This window comes from Pomacea canaliculata, linkage group LG2 (genome assembly GCF_003073045.1).
Source record: "Pomacea canaliculata isolate SZHN2017 linkage group LG2, ASM307304v1, whole genome shotgun sequence".
NCBI classification, from domain to species: Eukaryota; Metazoa; Mollusca; class Gastropoda; order Architaenioglossa; family Ampullariidae; genus Pomacea; species Pomacea canaliculata.
Window position 1 is genome coordinate 25,579,753 of NC_037591.1, and position 23,047 is coordinate 25,602,799.

General features: G+C 35.3%; 1 protein-coding gene across 1 annotated transcript in view; it reads right to left on the reverse strand.

The window, feature by feature from the left end:
* Positions 1-669: 669 nt before the first annotated feature.
* Positions 670-23,047, reverse strand: part of LOC112556425 (proline-serine-threonine phosphatase-interacting protein 2-like) — a gene marked incomplete in the record, with an annotated part of 29,467 nt that continues 7,089 nt past the window's right edge. The window contains 10 exon segments of the mRNA XM_025225417.1: positions 670-7,853; positions 8,898-8,989; positions 10,107-10,343; positions 10,550-10,646; positions 10,894-10,992; positions 11,204-11,283; positions 11,738-11,783; positions 12,353-12,457; positions 13,358-13,420; positions 14,041-14,178. Coding sequence (XP_025081202.1) covers positions 7,716-7,853; positions 8,898-8,989; positions 10,107-10,343; positions 10,550-10,646; positions 10,894-10,992; positions 11,204-11,283; positions 11,738-11,783; positions 12,353-12,457; positions 13,358-13,420; positions 14,041-14,178 — 1,095 coding nt within the window.

Sequence of the window (23,047 nt, forward strand, 5' to 3'; positions counted from 1 at the left end):
ATTTATAAAGACATACTTTCATTTGATGTATCTCTTGCATTCAGCACGTCTTAAAAATATATATACTGAGGCAGAAAAGTGTGTGGTATGGAGAGACACATGAGCGTGTCTAGACCGGACAATGCTTGATCGTGTGCTTTGCGTGACGTGGACGACGTGTCACGTGTGCTCGCTAATTGCGTGTTCTGACGTCATTGCTTGTCATTTTCAGCCTGCATGAAAGAATCCAAATTTTGTGCTGAATTACCGACTCTTGATTGGAGTGCATCAGGAATAATCGGGAGACAATTTAAAAAGGATACAAACTCTCTGTAATTTAATGTTCCTCCTTTTTTAACCGACATGTAATTAGAATGTTAAGATTGTGTGTGTGGCTCTGAGTGAGACGTATCCAAACCCACACCGTTTGTTCGATCCTCGCAAATCTGGCGGGAGTACGATTATATTGTACTGCCGCGGAATAGTTCAGTGCAAGCCATAGACAATACAAGTCCTAACAATATGTATAGGTGTTGGAGAACAAGAGCTGGCACTGGGACGGGATAACAGAAGAAGAATACAGCTATAATGAACACCTTCCACGGAACAAATACAGCAGAGACTGCTTATGACAATAACGACTGTCACAGTAGTACATATAAACATATAGTTACAACAGCGACAAAGTCAGCGTCATGCACAATTTTATTGAACAGTATGACTTTATCATTGGTCTACACCTAACAGAAAAGCTAAAGAGAAAAGTAATTATGAGTAAGGTTATTAATAATAAGCAGAGTAATGTACTCTAGAAACTAATTAACTTACCAAGTTAAGCGCTATAATAGATTATAATTGATCCCATCAGAAACAGGCTATTAATATTTTCTCATGAAAAAGGTAGAGAAAGGTAAAGTCTACAAAAGAACATAATCTCAGTATAGTATCTTATAGTTAGACTGACCTTGCAAGGCAAAGAAAATATCTGATTAAAAATATTTATAGAATATCCTTTTATTGATAACATTTGGAATGTCCACAATAGCATTTTCAGAAATAAGAAGCAACAAAAGTTTAAAGCTGAGGCAAACAATATGCACCAAAAGACTGCACCTTTCAGACTATTTCAGACATGAAGAAAAATGGCAAAATGAACATTTCAATAATTAAAATATAATTCCTGTATATCTTTATATCTAAAGAAAGAATGGAGAACAAGCTGCACTAAAAGATCAAGTCTCAGTGGGAAGAACTTATGGGAAAACAGGATCCATTTTCAGTGAATTAATAGTGTTAAAAGCTGTTTGCTTCTTTTTATAGTACATATATAAGCATAGACAATACCGATAATAAAACCCAGGTCTAAGGTAATCCCATAAGTGACAACAGAATGCCAACAACACAGCACCTGCTATTTTGAAGCTATTATTAAATGATATAAAACACTCCTGAGCTAGCACTACAGTCTGAGTATCCTTTGACAGTATCCTGTTTGAACTTTAACACCAAACTTGTGCATGTACTAAAATTTAGCCTACTTTCCTCTAAGTTCTTCCCACTTTGCAGCATTGAGGCTTGATCTTGTTCTCTCATTTCTCTCCCCCTCACAAACATCCCCAAATACACAAGAAAATATCTTTTCAAAATAACACCAAGATGTTTAGCAATTAACAAAATATACATGTCAAGTATGCAAATGCACACAAAATTATGGAACTATATTAATTCTGTAAAGAATTTTGAATAAATCATTGGAAAAGCGCTCTATAAAAATTTATTATTATTATTATTTAACATAATGTGCATCATTTTATCTTGTATCCTTACACCTAGAAAGCACACCCCAGCAAAAATGAATATACAACCTATTTGCTTTGATGTATTACACCTAGCAGAAGCCACAGTTGACATCATTCAGAAGTATAAGTTTGAAATCTCTGCAGATAGTAACATTCTTTTGTTGCTTCTGTCTCTATAATTGTACACTCCTGAAAGATCTGCTGTGTTACCTCAGCTTTGGCTTATTGTCCCATAAAATTGTAATCACAAATTTAATCTGGATTGCAACTGTTGGTTCTTAATAGTTGTTGAGTATTAAAGAGCTCATGTAGATGTGTTTCAGATTGCAAAAATCAACTAACTCGTTCCCTGCAGAACACATTTAGAAATGCAGGGAAAGTGTTAATGCACGACAAGACCAAAATGAATGAGAAATGCATAAAACAAAAGTGAAATAAAAAGAAATTAAAACACCCAATATTGCATCTTTCCTTTGTTCGATGATGGGTGGGCAAGGGATGGGACCATTTTAACAAGCATAAAATTACTTTAATGCTTTATTGCACCTCTTGATGAGGTAAGTTTTCAATGTGATTTGGTTTCCAGCACTCCAGCACTGGCTCTCCTAATTTGCAACAATATTATTAAGAAAAGATATTAAGAAAAAGAAATAATAATGTTTATAAAAAGCCTGAGGATTCTTGAGTAAAATAGTCAGCAATTTTAAAAGCTACTCTGCGCACAGAATTATTTTCAACTGATCAAAACCACACTGATGTCACAAAAGTAGGTTTTCAGTTAATAAGACCTCATTAATATGCATTTTAATCATTCCCCCATTGGCTAGACTCTTCAATGAATCAAAATATTTTATGTATGCTAACCATGAGTGCTTAAACACATATAAATATATATGTGCATAAAGCAAAGTGCTTTGGTGACAAACCAATATTAGATCTTTCCATAAACCTGCCAGCACTTTTGAGCTTGATTTCACGGTTGGCTGGTCTAGCCTTTCAAAGTTAATTCCTCGTGGAAATCTAATTTTTTCAAACATGATTTCACCTGTATTCAGAGACATGTGACTGGCCCAACTCTCTACTTACTTCCATTCGATAATACATTCTCAAGTAAACAGCAAAAAAGCACACCTAAAACATGATTACAACCAGCCATCCTTTAACAATTTTTTTTTTCATCATTAGGTTAAAATTACACGTGTTGGAGAACTGAGACAAGCCATGAAAATAGTCCAGTACATATGGTACTTTCAGAGCTTGATTCAGTTTGTTGGTTAACTTAATGAGCTTAAGAATTCAGAAAGACCACTAGTTACAACAACCGTTGTTCATCATTTAATATTCTTATTAGTGCTATTAGTTCTATAGCTTATATCCTTTTGTTTATTATTAATAATATTCTTATTAGTGCTATTAATTCCTATCTTTGCTTCAGCAATCTGCTTTGGTTTTTTCCTGTGACAGGCAGGATGTTGCTTGCTATTTCATGGCAATCCATCAGAAGGATGACTATGAACAGAAACCAGTTGAATACCATCGGTATTTGAACCCACACTTTGCATTGTTACCCTGAACAAACTTAAAAATGCAGATACTAGTTTTGCATGTATCGCAAACGCTTTTAAACAAATCCCCTTGCAAGTTGAGTGAAGGGCATCACTGACAGTGGTGACATTGAGCCTTAATCTGATAAAACAGTGTAAACTATGAACAAAACTGCTAAAAATCTGGAAAATCACAGCACTGAGATTATGATGAAAATGCTCCTACAGTTTTCAAGACTTTTAAGAGCTTCACACTCCTCCCCCACAAAAAAAATGCCTGAAAAGGGAAATTTATAAAGGTATTTTGCACATAATTTTATTTTCAATCTTTGCAGCCAGATTTTCACTGTCTATATACATTTTACTAGAGTACTGCATGTCAAAAATATCCACTAAGTGTCCAAGAAATTGCTTACTTCGCATAATTTTCCTTTTAGTATATCAACAGCACATGACTGGCAAATTCCCAAACCATATTCTGCTCTAGTTAAATAAAATTCTGACTTTTTAAGATGTCTTGCAAACTCAGATTTCTCTGAAAAGTACAAAAGAATTTACCTGAACAACGACAACAAATTTCCACAGTTCATTTCAAAGTAACCTTTCGAAAAAAATATATACATATATCATTCAGTGACAGAAGCAGTGTCCTTCCAATTTGGTAAGAAAACAAAACATTATATGTGATAATACCCAGAAAACCCTGGAAGGCCTCCCCTTCCACCCCATCAACCCTTCAGTTTTAGACAATTTAAATACAGCAAATCATAATCTTGGCATTTGATCTACAAAAAAATGCAATAGATTTATTAGACACAGTATGTAAACACTGAAGACTGGCCTACCTATTGTTGTGTTAACAGCTTGGTTGAAACAGCGTATAACAAATGAATGCCTGGATATCTCAAAGCGACATCTACACACACACACACTTTCTCAGTTAAATATATGCAGGTACAAATACTTAACAAAAACAGTATAAATCATAGGTAAAGGTAAAACTAATCGATCTGTAAGTATTAAAAACAAATTCAAGTGCTTCTATTTACTGTATACACACTCTCCCTCTAACCCTTTTCTGTTCTCTTTGTGTGTTTGTGAGAGATAAAATAACATACTCAGAAAAAAACAAGCTGTATGCAAACTATGTTTAAGGTATATAACAATATATTTTCCTAAGATGATCTAACATGGTACACCATATCTTGAGAAAGCATGTAAAAGTAAAATCAAAACATCTTCAGTCTTGCATGTCAGTAGGATACTAGAAAATCAAATGTAGAGTTTGGAGCGTTGGAGAAAGTCACAGGAATGTGCATACACTAGTACACATACATAAGAATATGTGAAAAATGTCTTTTAATACAATTATTAAGAAGTATTTCTTATATTAAATCAATTAATTTACAATCTGACTAAATAGATAAAATTATACCAAGAAATAAATGCAGAAAAGACTTTTCATCTTCCAAACATAAAATCAAGATCCACCCTTATATTAAAAAAAAAATTAAAGAAGAAAAGAAGCAGCCCTCAATATCAATTATTCGGAAATTTCTTCTTGCTGTTTGTATGAATAAGTCCAAACTGCACTCTTTACTATCTACATTGCTCTAATGTACACAATGCTTCAAAAATATTTTTTTCCAAGGCACTTTTCTGGTCAACTATGATTCCCTATTTTAAATTGATATATATCTATATTCAAAGGGAAAAATACAAACACTGACTGGCTGGCAATCTTGAATTGAAGGCACATAACAAAACAATAAATAAAAAGTGTGATTATCAGTAAATTGAAAGAATTACTTTCCACTAAGGGGAAGTAGCCAATGGATGCACTTTGGTGTTTTTATTCCACTGCCTGACCTGGTATTTTTTGGGAGTTTACCTTTTTCATCATAATTTTGAAGCATTTAAGGCACATGTTATAAGGTAATGCAAAGTGTAGTAATATATACTTCACAATACCCCTTTCAAAAATCTGATATGTTTTGCACATTTCCAGGACAGCATTGTGTAACAATTTATTTGAAAGACTGCACTTCTTAAAGTATTATTTTAAAGCTTTAGAGAAATTTTTAAAAATATGATTTTTATTGAAAACTGCATCTCATCTTTTTTTGTCAAAGGATGAAAAGTCAAAAACTGACAATGCTGAAGAAAGTATATCACTAAATTCAGTGAAGAAATGGCCTTTGACTCTTACTGAGGCACAAGCAGTCCAATAATAATAAAAAAAACAAACAAAATTTATGGTTAAAATTATAAGCAAGTTTCAGTGCTAAAAATACAAATCACAGCATGAGATATAGCATGGATAATAATAAAGCTGCAGCAGTGTATCTGAAATATCATATAATGTGGCGTAACATATGGCCCAAAATCCAGGACAGCAGCAACACGTGATAGTCTCTCATTAAATGATTGGCTATCAAATAAAAGAGAATGCTCAGTCATTACAAAAACTAAAGTGTAAAACTATACTGTAACAGGTGCTAGGTTCTGCACAAAGTCACTGACTTGTACTCACTGGACTGTCAGTGTCCTCACTTTCGCCATAAATTTATGACTTTCTTGAGCATGCAAACAGCCAAAACACTAGAGTTAAGACAGTATGAATCATCACACAGAAATAAGTCTTGTTGTTGCTATGCTTAGCCAGTGAGATGACAAAAATATCTTCATTATCAATCTGAGGTAGGTAGCCTAAACTAACTTAGGAATATAACCACCATACCCATGAAATCAGACCACTCAAGTCTGTCACCTTAAAAGCATCCTGTTGCATTGACTGAGGCCCTAAGACACCATTCCTTCCCACTTCCTTTAAGCAAAGTGCATACATAAAAGTGATCTGCATTGGTTGTACATATGTGTGTGTGAGACAGTGGCCAACAATGGCCAGTAGGATAATTCTTTATGAGTCAGCATGGACTCTCCTTGCCGATAAGGAGCGGACAATCCAGGCATCTGAGAATAAATGCACGAGAAGGCTGCATACAGGGAACATAAAGCCAGTGACTTTGTATGAAGCACAGCTGCCACATTCATAAGACCCTATGAGTTTCTACTTGCAATAGTCAAGAGGTGTAAGCTGGTCTGGTTCGGCCATATGACAAATGATACTTTGCTGAAAAACTTAAAGAAGTGGAGTGGTTGTTCCACGCAGGAACAATTCAATCAGATTCACAGTCCATTGTGTATTATGACATCTTAAGAGTGTTTTTGCTCCTTACAATGGGCAAGCCCACCATCGTCGTGCTGTGCAGATTATGACTTTAAGATCAACCTCTGACAGATATGATAATGCTGACCACTTCTCTGTGCCACAAATTAGATGAGAAATTTGGATAATGCTTCTTCTTCTCCACCCCAATGCCTCTCTTTTAATTCTTATGTTGATTTAAATGGTCTTGTTCATAACTGGATTATGTTTACAACTTCTAAGGTGTTGTGTTGTAATTTTTGACAGATGCCCACACCTTTGCTGGAGCTATGCTCCTGACTCAGTCTCTTTGTACTGAAGTGAGCTTTCAAATACAACCTTAAAGCCCACCTCTTTAAAAAATACCTTGTATAATTAACTAATTCTGCTCACTCCTCTTATTTATCCATGCTTTGTCATGCTCACCACTGAGTAGCCTGAATAACTAACAGTTTAACTGTGTCCTTTGCTGTCTGTTAAACTGTAGTCCAATGAGTAAAGCATCCTGAGCATTCCACCAGCAAATGTGCTTTATAAATTCTATTTAAAATCACCACATTCATTGTCATAATTAAACTGCAAAGTCATTATGATTATTCTTACTTTTTAACTTGCTGTAACACAAAAACTGATAATTTCATCATCATATTTAAACAACTATTACCAATTTCATAATAAATAAATTATTTTTGTTGGATGCCACTTGAAAAAAAAAAAGACAAACAGTTGTTTTCTAACAACTCAGCTGCAACACCAACACTTCTATACACCCTTCAATAGTATCACTGCACTGGAGAAGCAAAAACCCAGCAATGAAAGATAGTGATCAGCAACCATGCTGCTTACAAAACGATAAATTTCTTTAAACTAGAAGTGTTGCCAATATACAACAGCGGTAAATTTACTGTGAATAAGACAACAAGCTTATAAAAATTTAACCATCTACTAAGAAATCTAGAGTAAAAATTAGCTTGAAAACATGAACAGCCCATGCAAAGCACCATTCTTGTCTACTGCTATATATAATTGTTCCATCAGCATAATAATAAAAAGGACAGTGTGTTCTTGCCACACCCTAGCTTCAACAACAATTTCACAATGAAAGACTGATGTCTGCAAAGAGAATGATGCTGGAATGCCGTTCTTGATCACATTACTTTTTTTTTTTTTAAAGTAGCAGTCAGGTCACACTTTCTCTCTTACACACACAACTGGAATGTTACCACATTTATTTTGCTGTGACCGGACCTGAATTATGTATGGTGTCATGCGACGTACAAGTGTGACTATCTCCCCAACCTGCACAGTCAGATCTGATGGAGACTGCAAGCAGATGTCACACAATACAAAATTACATGACTACAAACCAAATACATCAGAAAGGATCAAGAGTTTTGTAACCCATAAAATCTTTAAAGAGGATGATTTGTTTTCCTGTTAAATTCATTATTGTTAGATGATCTTTACTAATTCCCAGCTATGAAGACCCTTAATACAAATCAAATCAAATATAAATTATTTTTGTAACATCTTATAATAAGAATCATCCTTCATAAACAAACATGACACCATTTGACCTAGTGGTATTATTGCAACATTATTAGACCTGCAACTCCCAAACCTTTATGCCCTGTTTGTATGACAGTAAGTTACACAGGGACTCTATCATTCTCTTTCTCTCAGTCTTTCCTCCCTTACTTCCCCCGTTTAAAAAAGAAAAAAACTGTCCAGTGTACTGGACACATGTATGGATGCACAGACATATTAACACCCTGTGCCACCTCCCAAATTTTTCCCCATCTTTAAATATGGACCCATTTTTTTCCTGAGGATAAATCAGTGCAAATGATGATTTCTAATGGTCGATTTATCAGGTCATTAAGGAAGCAATTTTCATTGCACATTCATTTTGTCCCAGTCAAAGGATCTTTTAACATTTTTTCCAAGACATTCCTCTTCATTTTACAGTTAATGATGATAATACGACAATGATAAAAATAATGAAAAATACTACTTTTCATGGTAAAATTCCTTTAGTCGAGTACTTACCAAATGACATGACTATGAGGGCATGCGTCACTGCACCACGTGACTGCCTTATGATGGTGGTTTCTGTTCTAACATATATTGTTAAACTTCACTTTAAATTTCTTGGCAGCGTGTTTTGACTGTGAAAGGTTACAGTAGCCTTCTACCACACTGTGGCTTAAGGCAGTCATGTGATTGGATGATGAATGCCCTCACAGTCATGTCATCAGATCCTGTATAAAGAAGAAAGAATAACAGTGGTGATGATGATGATGACCATGATAAATGTGATGGAAGTGCCTGAGGTGATACTTTGCACAAATTATTTAATCTTCTCACCTGACTTGTGTAGGGTTTGATAACTGTGAAGACGCATGGGCCACGGCCCTGTGGTGGATCTGCTGTAGCATACAGGTCATCACTAATGGGTTCTGTCAGAAATCCAATCATTTAATGTGGTGCACAAAAATTGCCTACCTACTTCCAACTTGTTCAAATTACAATCAAATGCAAGAAATATGATAAGCATGACTACCCTGCCACCCAATTTCAGAAATTTCAGCATATTAATGCAGTGTGAAACTGCAAGTCTTTTGTTGTTCTATGTCTCACAATGTCTTCTTCACATCCTTACTCTTACTTCACACGATTACTTACAGTCTTGCTCTTCCTGTCACCAGCACAACATATGGCCACAGGATTTTTAGTTATTGTTCAGCGAAACAATGGAACTTTCTCCTTTCCATATCTGCCACCTACCCACTATTGAATCCTTTAAACATGAACTGAGAATGCAGCATTAGTCCTAACACCCTTTCCCTTAATGCTAGTCCTTTTTCACACCCTTCCTTTTGCAATATCATGTTACTCTCAACTCTTGTTCTTATTATTTGGTTCCTCTTTGTGTTTTCTGTATTCGATTTTATTCTTCATTAGTAATGTCATTTTTTTATAGTTCATTTGTTTGTTTTCCTGTCCCTCATATGCTGTCCCTGTTTCGTTCCTTTTCTTAAGCGCTAAGAGGATGCTCCTTAGGAGTGTGAGTATGCGCTTTATAAATTTTGCATTTATTATTATTCCTTGTCACTCCTCGAGGAGCATTATTAGTATCCTCAATGATTTTCTCAGGTTTTTTTTTCACTTATTCAAATTTCATGGCAAGCTTTTTCCTCTGATAAGTGATTAGGAAATATTTAAAGTGCGCTGACCCTATGCAAGGACACAAGGGAAGAAAAGGCACAGAGAGAGAAAGAAAGATTGACTCTGACTCTCAAGACCTTGTGCAGACTTTTTAGGGGAAGCTATTACATATACCAGCTATGAGTGTTAACTACATTCTTTGATACAGTTGCACTTGCCTGTCTAGTATTGCCTCTGAATGTTACATAAACAAAAACTTTCAAATGCTAAAATATCAATAATAATAAAATAACTATGTTTTATGTGGAGTACTTTATACAGACTTAACAAATCTGTTTCCAATATATTAGAGGATTACAACATTTTCGAAGAAGTTAAATTTTTTTTCAGATCTCATCAATGACTCACCTGCTGTAGAATAGACTGAAGAATCTATTGTACAATATGGGGAGGAATCTACAGTAGAGTAGACTGAAGAACCAGGGATGGCATTGTCATAAAGTGTTTTCATTGCGACAGGTGATCGCAATGGTGGCTGCATAGCTTGGGCAGGCAATGGTAATCGTTTCTGAGGAGCCTTCTGTTTTGGAGATTGCCCATTACTGTTGCTGTTGTCAGCATAATAATTCTGGTATACCACTCTTTCTACATTAAAAACAAAGCACAACTTTTGAAATTTACTATGAAGCACATGATGGGCAATGTATGGAAATGTGTTAACATCTCTAAGCTATATATTGTACTCTCTTTACATATCACACATGAAACATTGTGCAACACAGGAATGATTTAACTGTATTATGGTCTACTGATCTGCGACATGCAAGTTCAGCTGCTGGCAAAATATGTACCTGGACGGACTGTCCCAGTTGTGTTTGTATTAATAAAAGTGAGGATGTCTTCATTGATATTGCAATTCTCCAAAAGTTGCCTTACTTTTTCACTGCTCTGTAAACAAACAATAATAAACATCAATAAACAATAAAACATCTCACACACAATACTCATGAGTGAAAGAAAGAGAAACAGAGTGTGTGTATTCTGTGTGCATATGAGTCTTTGAGAGAGAAAAAGATATGTACAGATACACTAACAGAAAGAATATTTACGCATTCATGCACACTGCGCATGCACACACATTTTTATTTAATCTCTTCCCTGCAGCTAGGCATTAAAAACTGTCCAGTGTACTGGCCTGATCTACTGCTAGAGCCACCTCTGAGTCTTTGTTGGCTGCCAACCATATCTCACACCTCATAAAGTGAATTTGCTGCTCATCACTCTCCTGAAACTCCTATTGAAAAAAGAAAATAAATGTCATGGTTAATGGATAGTGTATGTATGTGTAGCACACAGGTATAACTGCACAATCACAAGACCACACATATCAAATACTTAGATGTACAATGATGTGTATATGTTAACAAAGAAAAATAGACCACATACTAATACAAATGCATATGAGCACATGCATCTCTTGCTATATAAAAAAAATTGAAGGAAACCTTGCAGCCACGCTCCATCTCTCTCTCCCATTCTAGGCGAATCTCATCCAGTGTTTGCACAGCAGTTTTATAAACTGCATCTGTAATGTAAAAAAGAAAGGCCTTTCACACTTTACTGAATATCTAAGATAATCTTACAAAGAATTTTTTAATTTGTTTTAATTTTAAAGTACACATTATACTGTGTGTCAATTCACATACAAACATATTTTTATAAGGGAGAGATAATTAAGTCAGAGAAACTCATTTATATTCTCACCAAATTGTCATTACAGGCTAACCTAAAGAAAAATTACTTTCAAATTTATGGAATAAATTTATTAGAAAATACAGACTTCCAGAATCCTGATGAAAATTGTACCTTTGATCAATACAACTCTCTCCTGCATCATGCAAAAAGATCAACACCTCATCTGCAGCCTAATTTTTTATGTTTGTCTTGGATTAACATTTTGCTATAGTTTGTTGTGCTACTTAATGACATTGCAACTTAACCAGAAGCTCATACATGAAAAGTTTTGAAAAGTCCATCACCTGCTTTAGTAGCTTCATCCACACTTTTATCCCTCCTAGTGATGGCCTGCAATAAAGATATACTGGTGTCATTAAAAAAAGCCAGACATGTTCTTCTTCTGTAAGTGACAACATAAAAATTGAAAACAAGAATGGCTATTTGTCAAAAGATGTAAGCTTAAAAAATTTTTTGTTTTCTCTCTTTTTCATGCTGTTTATTGCTTTCCTGTAAATAACATACCTACAACAAATTTCGTACATGCACCCTTCTGTTGTGCCAAAACCATCAAGCAGAAATTAAAAAAAATTGTTTACTTTTACACATTCTGCCTTAAACTGACATCTGCTATAAAATATGATCTATCTAGCTAGCACAATTGGGTTTTCATGCTTGAAAAAAATTTAAGGGTAACTATTTTAAAAAGATTTTATTGAAAGGGCTCTATACGAGAAAAATCACGTTTGAAATTCTTTGAAAATAAAAGCCCTTCTTTCTGTATCTCTTTCAAAGAAAATTTTGTACTTCCAGAAAGGTATAAATTTTTAGTCTTATTTTTTACAAGAAAAATTACACTTTTCTATTTCTCTATCAAAGCTTCACTTTCTATGATTTCTTTCACAAAGAGACTGTCCTACCTTTTCTAGCTCTTTTGTGGTGGAAGTAACTTTGCTGCGCAACACAGAATACTGTTCCTTACATTCATCTTGCTCCCTGCATTTCTGGGTGTATGTTTTATGGAGCTGTCAAATAGCACAAAAATTACTCAAGGAATGACCTGCAGGCTTAATATAATAAAGAACATGTTTTCAGAATGTCTTTATTGTATCCATATGTAAATAGATACCATAAGCAGCTTAAAGATTTTAACTTTGTATTTTAGCTCATGCTGAATGTTTAAATGATTATCCTTTAACAGCATACAGCTGTACCATCATCAGCCATCTTTCTGGCTAACTCAACCACACATTTGTTCTCAAATAACTTGGACTTGTTAAAAGCAAGATGATTTCCAAAATCTTAACATATAACTGTTCCGTTCTTGATATACAAAGAAGGGCCTAAAAGACATGATACTATTTGAAAAATTCAAAACAATTTTCATAATAATGATACTTTGGAGGGGGGATTTCAGATATTAACATTTCAACCCTTGGAAACTTATAGAGAAATATAGCATGGCCAACTGAACCAAAATTGTATAATTTTATTTTGAAAATGGAGGGTCTGTTATGGTAGAATGACTTGGCCACCTTGTACAAACAATTGAACATTGAAACTCTCCTCTGTGTAATGGAATTGGGTCAAAACCGCTCTTCTGTTGTCAGAAAAATAAGCTTGCTTTTATACTTGGTAACTCGGTGACATATGTCTCCTAAATGACTTAAGTGATAAGAATTTTAAAAACTAATATAAACACATCAACACATTTTGGGGGCAAACTGAAGATTGTATTTGTCATCAAATTTAAGCTCAATTTCATCTTTGATTCTGGTAGCCTTTAAGCTTCATTGCAAAACGTCAATTATGTTTTAAGTAGAAACTGCACAAACTTTTGAACTTTAGCCTCTACATGACGAACTTGGTAAACACAAAGACTACTTTATGACACCCTAATACTAATGTTAAGTATAAACACATACTGTCATTAACTTATTATATTGCGAGTTCTTCTGATTCTGAAGCTTTTTTATCCTCTCCTCCATCTGAAATAAGAAATCAGAACAATGACCAATTTTGATAAAAAGAACAAAGTACTGCTTCTATGATTTATAAAGTCAACAGAGATAAAGAATTGTTGAGTGAAATATAATCTTCACATGACAGAGTATAGCAAATACATTGTGGATGATATATGAATAGTTACATTTTAGAAATAAAAAATTATAAAAGCCACAATGAAAAAAGGCAACATTTGCACTTTTTAACACACGTAATTATGCATTAACACGAAATGATATGAAAAAAGGAAGAAGCAAATGCTTTTTCTCCAAAAAATCTTATTCGAGACTACTAATTATAGCAAAAGACTATTGAAAAATACTTCATTCTCTTTGTAACCTGTGTTATTGGCACTTGTTTTCTTACCTGCACACCTTGCATGAGTACTAAGAATACAATGAAAACACTTTGAAGTAAACTCACCGAAAAAAATTTCTTTGTCTTGTAACTGGTACCCAATTAGCACAAAATGGATGAAGATTAACTATATGTCAAAAATAGCCATAACATGTGGAATAGCATGTGTGAATGAATTCAATGCTAAAAAGGCTAGTAATAAAACTTTGATTTTTTTGTTCTTTTTTTCTGGAACCATGCCACTTACAGAATCCCGGCGACTTGTGAGGTCACGACAAAATCGCCTTGTTTCTTCTGCATGCTGTGTGAAAAAAAGCCCAGCCTCCTGATGCGTCTGCTGTCGATTTTCCAGTTCACCCTTCAGACATTGCCATGCTTCTCCCAGGACTCTGTAAAATATGTTTTCTATCATCCAAACACAAGAGCTTCATCACTTTTCTCTTTTTGTTTGTTATTGTCCTACCTTCTCCAGCTACTTATACATGTACCTCTTAAAAGGATAAAAGATTAATGTAGTTCCCTTGAACATTCTAGACACGCTTTGTCTTCCCCTGTCAATTTTTGTGCCAGCATCGTTTAACACCTGGGTCAGCTTGGGAAAGTTTGCTGCATAATACAGGTATTGACATGGGGCACCTTCAGATTCAGATGTCAGTGCTCTAAAAACTCAGCTATCCACTTCCTCATCTTTAAAAAGTTTGCCCCTGGCTGTGTGGTCATCTTCCTGTCACTGACTCACTAGTATTCTAAAGGCCCATTTCAGCCACCCTACCACTTGACTAAGACTGTTCTGGTCCTGGTGGAGAATGACTTATTAGAGAGTTTGAGATTCAGCCCTAGCATGTCAGGTACATGTACAAGAATGGGTGGAAATGTGCGCTCTGCTTCATTGCTGAGCAAAGGCTAAGCATACTGCTACACAATGTGATGTGTGGAAGCGCTGCTACAAGTTTTGGTTACGACATGTAGGATAGTCAGCTTCCCAGGCATATTAGAAATTCAAAGTAGCTCTCCTTCTTATTACAGATCATTATGTTTTCTTAGAGGACCAGCCTGTTTGACAAAACACCACCCAAGGATCAAAGATAAATTTTTATCCTGAAATTATAGATTAGAGTACAAATCTAATTTTCCTCTTCGATATTTTTTTAATACTTAATTTGCTAGTTACTTTTTCAGTTCAGTTAAACTTTTTAACCAGTTTACTGTTAATCCATATTTAAATAAAATTAATTTTTATTTTTTCTTACTTTCTTTTCTTACTTTTGAATGAGTAAAACTAAGCAAAAATTAGAAGTTGGTATCTGCCCATGTATATTTTGGTGTCCAGACACTTAATCCCCAGACACTTCATCCCCAGACACTTCATCCCCAACGCTTCATCCTTAAAATAAAATTTTAACTATAAAAATTATGAAGCCAGCGAAAAATTTAATTGAAATTCAAATAATTATCTTCATATAAACATCACAATTAGTTTTACAATTAAAATACTTTAATGTTGTAGAGGTTCAAATGACGTTGAAGTTAATAGCATGATTTGAATATTATTAATGTATTTCAATATTTATTTTAATTGTAAAACTTATTGTGATGTTTATATGAAGATAATTATTTAAATTTCAGTTACATTTTTCGCCGGCTTCATAATTTTTATAGTTAAAATTTCATTTTAAGGATGAAGCGTTGGGGATGAAGTGTCTGGGGATGAAGTGTCTGGGGATTAAGTGACTGGGAACCGTATATTTTATCTGACCTAGTAGGAAAAATAATATACTGGGAGAAAAGAAGATTATCAACATTACTGTGATCAAAACTCTTCTTATTTCGAAGGTAACATACTACTTTATCAATCCTCCAGATCCTCCTCCTGACTTTCTTAAGTCTTTAGATGAAGAACTATTCTGCTTTTTCTGGGGAAGAAAGCAGAACAGAATCAAGAAATCAGTAGTCCATAAACCTTACAGTGAAGGAGGGCTTAAAATGTGTGACCTCTTCTCTTTTATATCAACAATGAAAATTAGTTGGCTGAAAAGAATTGATCAAGATAACAGCACAACAAGGATTCTTTTAGTAATTTATCCTATATTTAAAAACATTAAAAAGTTGGGGGGCTGAGTATACCAATTTTATTATGCAAAAAGGTCACAGCTCTATTTGGGAAGATGTGGCTAAACATTAGTAATAATTAATTAACAAGTGTCTCCCCAAAATGTCAGAAGATTTTATGTGAATATATACACCACAACATAACTGGAGATGGAAGGGTAGTATATATTAAGGATGGGTAAATGAAAGTGTCCCTCATGTAAATGACCTAGTGAATAAAGAAGGAAATGTTATATCATTTCAAGAATTCCAAAGAAAATATCCAAAAGTAAAGGGAATGAATTTTCTATTATACAAGGGCAGAATACATGCCATCAGATATTATCAAAACAAATCAGGATCTTTACTGACTAGCAAGGCACAAACTCTTGATAGTATTGAAGGGTCATGTATTGGAAAAGGAAACCACAGTGTGAAATCATTATTCTTACAAAACCAGTCCACAGCCTACAGAAGTTTCTAAATGGAATTCTCATTTTGATTATTTAGAATGGCAAAAAAGAACTTGTTGCTATGTTATAAAACTTACTCCTGACCACCAGTTAAGATAATTCCAGATAAGATTACTGCAAAAAATCCTCCCTATCCAGAAATTCCTTTTTACTTGTAAACTAGATGGCTCTTCTGACCTGTTACACCATGCATGCATACATGCTAAGTCAATTACATAATGTGAAGAACTCATTCTCTTTGGTAGTGTTCCAAATGTGCTAGAAGACCAAGTAATAGACCTTATTATACTTTCAGCCAAGTACTTTATTTACAAGTGTACTATTCAGGAAGTAGTAACTGGAATCCAGAATTTTAGGAATAACTTGATACAGATTTTTGATTGAAAAGGCTGCTTTTACAAGAATGCCATCATATGCTATTTGTTGTCCATTCTATTATCTTTAGTTTTGTTGTGTAGTCACCTGGCATGAGTTTTTTGTTTTTATTTTACTGGCCCACCACATAGTTTGGAATTTTGAGACTGGCATGCAAAAAGAAAACTTTGCCCACCCCTGATGTAGAGAATGACATCATATGTACCCGTACATGTCTTAGCCACGCGTCGTGGATCTCAAACTCTCTATTATCTGCTTGCGACTGTGGTCAAATATCAATACTATGTTTAATCTGCTGCTTTTGACACTTTTAAACCACCTCCTTCTCCCCCAGCAGCTTCACTCTACCTTTGGCCTCTCTGGCAAAGTCCTAAATTGGTTCCATTCCTACTTGTCTATTCACACCCAGTCTGTTTTTGTCTGGTAGTAGAAATGTTACCAGAAATTTATCTTTTCTTGCATTATTAAATATAGAGCTTTTGAAGAAAAAAGGAAACATTTAGTTTAAAAAAACAGCCATGATTTTTGCATTTTTGGGGATGAAAAAGGAAGGTGTTCTGCTCATTGCATATTTTTTGCTGTACATTTTTTAACTCAGTATAGCTGGTTGTACAAAACCCCAAATGTGCCTGTTGATCTGTTACAATTCATTAGGTGATGCTACACCCTATACTGCACAGTATCAGCTGCTTCAGACATCTCTCTGCTGCCTCAACCATGCAGATTATGTCGGCATTTGTGTTGTCCAGGCTTGATTTCTGTAGCTCTTTGCTCATAGATCTTCCTGCCTGCATGCTAGACAAGTTCCAGAGCGCTCAGAATAATGCTGCCTGCATTATATTCCGTAACTGGAAGGCTGACCATACCACACGGCTTTTGTGTGATCTTCACTAGCTGCCAGTTCAGACTCACATTGAATTCGCAATGCTTTGCTGTCGTGTTGTTCATAGCCTTGCCCCAATCTGAACTTGTGTTGCCATACCAACCTCAGCCCAATTCGGTTTTCTTTTTCATATTGCAGATGTTCGGCCATCACTCTTTCTCCTTCTCTGGCCCTGTATTTGGAATGGCCTACCTCCATATCTCTGCACAGCGGGTTAGTACATACGTTTCTGGTCTGGACTTAAAACATTTCTCTTTCGAAAACACCTACTATTACGCGTCTGTTTTCCCCAGCACTCCTGTCTCTGCATTCCTTCATGTTCTTGTATTGCTAACAATGCATGTTCATGTATGTTGTGCTTATTTGTGCTCAACTGTGGCGACTACATCAAATGGTCTCTTTCACAACTGTCCATGGTCTTATGTGAAGCGCATTGAACTAGCCTCCATATGGGGAAATGCACAATACAAATACTACTTTTATTATTATCTGTCATCAAATGATAGCAGCAGATTGATAAGTCTTCTGGATGACCTATCAGACAAAATTTCTATATAGTCAACAAGCAGATATGGAAACGGGTGGGATCAGCAGCGAAAGAGCGCATCCGTATATAGGTCAACAGATGACAGATATAAGGAATAAATTATGAAAATCATATGAGGTCGAATTAAAACTACAGTGTTGTAGAATGTGAGAAAATTTCAACCATCGACGAAATGCCAACTTTTAAGCCGATGATGTGCTATTTTTTTTTATTATATCTTTTTTCAAATAGAATTTATAATACCATTTTCTTTCAACTTGCCCTGTAGCCCGGCTCAGGCCATAACTATGATCAGGATATTGAATTTGTTTAGCAATCTAGACTTGGAGTAGTAACAGTTGACACCAAAGTGTAGTTGAAGAAGGGGGAAGTAAAAATAAATGCAACAACCAATGTGATAAGGATTGTGGGACTATGACTTGAACATTCCTGAAAATACCAGAAAATATGCCGTGGCAGAATGGAAGTGAAGAGAGCATACTTGATAAATTGCCAAACTTTCATTTGTGTCAAGACCCAAACTCGAATAGAAAGATAGAAAGCCATCGTGAAAAGAGATGCACCACCACAGAAACAGTATGCCTCTTATCTTATTAAGCTATATAAGAAGGGAAGGATTTGACAGAGTTTTCAAAAAAAAATCGAACAACTAGTTGAAAAGCCGAAGACTTACGGAATGTACCTGTACAAGGATCAACAGAACAGCAAAACAAGGAAACAATTAATAATCAGTATATAGGCCCTAAAAGTGATAAAACTTATAAATTAATCGGAAATGCTAATCATACAAGACCCTTTTTATGCATCACACAAAGAGTCAAATGCACACTCACCTGTAATGTTTGTAGTACAACAATTAGGGCAAAAGGAAAATCTGGTATTCTACATTAGTGCTTCTTTAGCATATACGTTTAATTTAAATGCTTAAGGGGCTCCAAAACAAACATTTACGACATGCTGAGACACAAATATTATACATACACACATACAAACATTTAAAAACTACATAACATGTACCCAAAGCTGCCTATAGAGACCACCTGTTAATGTGAAGTTTTATACATGAATGTCCGATTTGTGTCCCTGACAAACCACCAATAAAATAACAGCACAGTCCTCATAAAATTAATTTTAAACTATCTAACAAAGTTTCTATTTAGGTGTTGATCTTCCCGCATTCGTTAAGTTATACCTCTGTATGACGACTCGACTGTATTTTTTCGTTCTCAATTTTTACTTAGTGCAAATGGTAATGTCTGATTGCGTAGTAAATAACTTCTGCGCGCTGGTAATTTTGTATTTTTCTCATAAGCTTTTGACGAATACCAACTCACCAATATGAGTACCATGATCAGAAATTTACCAGTATGAGACCTTGGTTATATTTTGTTAGAGTTCTTACTCACCCACCCAACATCTTAGTCTAAAGATAAATGCGGGTTGTCAAATCGAAAATGATCTTTATTTAAATTAGCTCGTGGCTCGCTAAAGTAGCTGTGACTTGATTATCTCAACTCCATTTAATCTACAATATTCAGATTTTAAATTCCACATATTCTTTATTTAGGTATTAAATGTAGTCAAGCCATCTAATACAAGATCATTATATTTGTTCATATGCACTGTGTTACTTTACTGATGATAGGTTCTTGTTTCTTGCAACACTTATAACATCACACAAAAAAAAAAATCCGTTCATCTCAGTGAGAAATAATCTACAAGATAGTCGAGAATAGTAATAAAAAATATGGAACATATTCCTGATCACATACAGTTCCCAGCGCATATTTTACCTTAAAAGTGCATTTCATCATAAAAATGACACAGAAATAAAAAAGAAATTACCCGACTATTCCGATGTCACAAGTGTCAACTGTGGAATGTGTGACTGATCAAGTTTGCTTGTGATCATACGTGAGTAAGTTAGCGAATAGATGAGATAGATAGCAACGTCTTCTACCTGGTTCTACATACTAGAATAATAGTAGTATTCAGGGCAATTTCGTGTCCATATCTTCACTGTTTCTGTCATAAGCCCGAGTAGTTTTCGACTTAAAGGACTAATTGCATTAACTGGGCCACTCTTGATTCTGCACGATACTATACCTAACCCTTGAGCGCATTGGCATAGACCAATCTTTGTGGCTTCGATTTTATTCTGAAGTAACCAAAGTTTATTCTCTAGGCCTCATACTTTTCTATTTCTTAAAGTTGTTGTATTGCGACTGAGTCAAGAGAAAAGTGGATGTGTTTTTTGTCTCTATCCAACCCGCAACGTGTCAAGGACTTTACTTTCAAATGATTCATAAGAATTTTTCGCCGATTCGGCATAGAAAGGTCTGGGTATTGAAAGAATAGCTAGCCTTGCCTAGTATCTTTAGTGCATATGCTCACAGATCTTGCCGTTCTTTGTTACTTTCGCTGTTTTGAAAAGAACCCTCTTCCACTTCTCTATGGGGCAAACGTTAATGCCTAGCTCCTTCTGCGATCTGCAATATTTGTTTTGCAAGATAATAGTTTGTTCTTTGGTCACGATAAATAAGAACTCTCACCCTATTTATGCGAACTGCTTTAATTATCCATCAAACCTCCTACTTAGATTGTGTGTGTGAGATTAAGGTGAGTCAGAAGGCTTAAGTGACGTGTTCATGAGCTATAATCTTCATATTTTATAGTGTCTTATTTAGAGCCAAGACTCAATACGCTGATATGCGGTTTAGTAATTCTATAATATCACTTTTTTGCTACGTTATTGGATTCTTAATCTATGCTTATGCATGACTATACCTGACCTCTAATCATACAAGAATGTAGATGATCGAGGAGCATAAGGTAGATCTATGAATGTCGCTAGCTGGCTGGAGATATTATAATAACTCTCAAGTGGTCCATAATGAGGATTAAGATATAGTATATGCAAAATGCAGAAGTGTTTTATAGCATGAACTTTCTTGATTTACTCTATGAATTAAAATAGAGTAGAAGGATGTTTGTTACTGTGCATGTTGATATATACTGATGTTCATTGGTGGGAGGGGTGTGGACGTGCGTCGTTCGTGTGTGTTGTTGGTGTGGGAGACAATGTAGTGTGCGTACTAGAACCGCTCTCGTGTTTCAAAAGTCCATTAAAAGAAGAGATCTTTAGAGTATCAAATGTGTAGATCGAATAAGAGACAAAAGAGAATCTGGAGGAAAGCGAATGTTTGAAATACAACCTTATTACGAAGGATGAAAATTAAAGTTACTTGCCTAATTCCTGTCCCAATTAGCGATTGTGTATATAAACTGTAAGGATCGTATTATAATGTCCCCCTATGGCTCAATCATTTTTGACGCCGCTCTCATTCCGTGATAAAGGTGACTTCTCGTCCACAATTAGTCCAGATTCAGAAGGCCTCGTTTTGACCTCTTAACTTAGCCAGTCATGTAAAAACCTCTGTCCTCTCACGCCCGGACAGCGTTGTTGGTGTCTAAACCATTACGACATGTCTCAACTCTCGTACTCCGTCGCTGCATCACTGGCACTGTCATCTCGTCTGTTGCCAGAAAACCCTGTTGCCGATCAGATGGCGAGTCTGCTCCGTTTAGTTACTGTGAAATGTCTATATTCACGAAATGTTGAAAAGATTAAGTTACTACAGAGATAGGCTAAAAGGAGGTGCATACTCAAATCGCAACCAACTTCTAAAATCAACCATAATTCAAATCATAAACCACTTTCATCCCCACTGTAAAGCAGTCAAGATCTTTTGTTTCTAGAGAAGTCACTCAAAACAATCTTCGTTTAACTCTAGTATGACTGAAACCTTGAGAAAAATAGTAAATACAAATGAATGAGAACTGTATTAACATGAAGTCTGAAGGTCAAGTCAGCACGCGAGACTTCATGATTCCCTCATGATTACATAATATTTTATTATTTAACTGCTTTAGTATTTTAATACTAGTTTCTACCTACATATACTACGGATTCCTCATATTGTTTTACTTTGTGTATTTACATTTTCATGCTACAGCCTTTGTTATCTTTGCATACTTCACATCTGAATGTGCATTCAATTATTTAAATATCTATCTCTCAGAAGCAAAACCTTATCCCGAATCATAAAATTCCCTGCTTTTGAAGAAGAAAACAAACGAGAATATGGAAAAAATAATGAACATGGTGGATATCAGTCAGGATGTAGATTGACATGCACAGCGTGCTCAGCGTTATTATACATCTGTCAATCAGATGACACTAAGCCACATTTCTACAAGGCTCATGAAGTAGCTAAGCGACACTACCATACAAGCAAAATAGATCAGCCCAGACGAATGTGAGCCCTAGATTATCCTGTTTTCAACCACTTCTTGCATTCTAGAAAGACGCGATGACCAATTGTTTGACATGTCCTTCTTTGAGCCTCAATAATCCGTGCTGGAGACTGTTTAGAACGTGCCTACCGCACAATTTCGGCCTTTACAAGCACACATAAGATTATGACCAACAAAATTGTTTAAACATTGCACGTGTGGTGTCAATGGTCGGTTGTTGTGGTTTTTTTGGAGGTGGTGGGGTGGTAGGGCATTACAGAATAAAACATGTAGATGCCGATTATAACTGGAAAAAATGCATCTGAGAATTGTGGCGAAGTGCTTGATAATCCTTGTACTTTAGGATGAAATATATAGTATCAAGTTATCAGATATGTGCTCTTATTCACTGAGTTTGCTTACTTTGCTTTAATTAAAGTGTGAATTAAGCTTTGCTGCGAGTAGGTGGTTTCACTAAATTAGATCCTTATAGTTACAGCCTGACTTCCTAACGCTCACGATAGCATCAAAAGCTATCGTATATGAAAGACCCCTTCGGAAAGCTTGGCAACGTGCAAACCCAACTACCGGG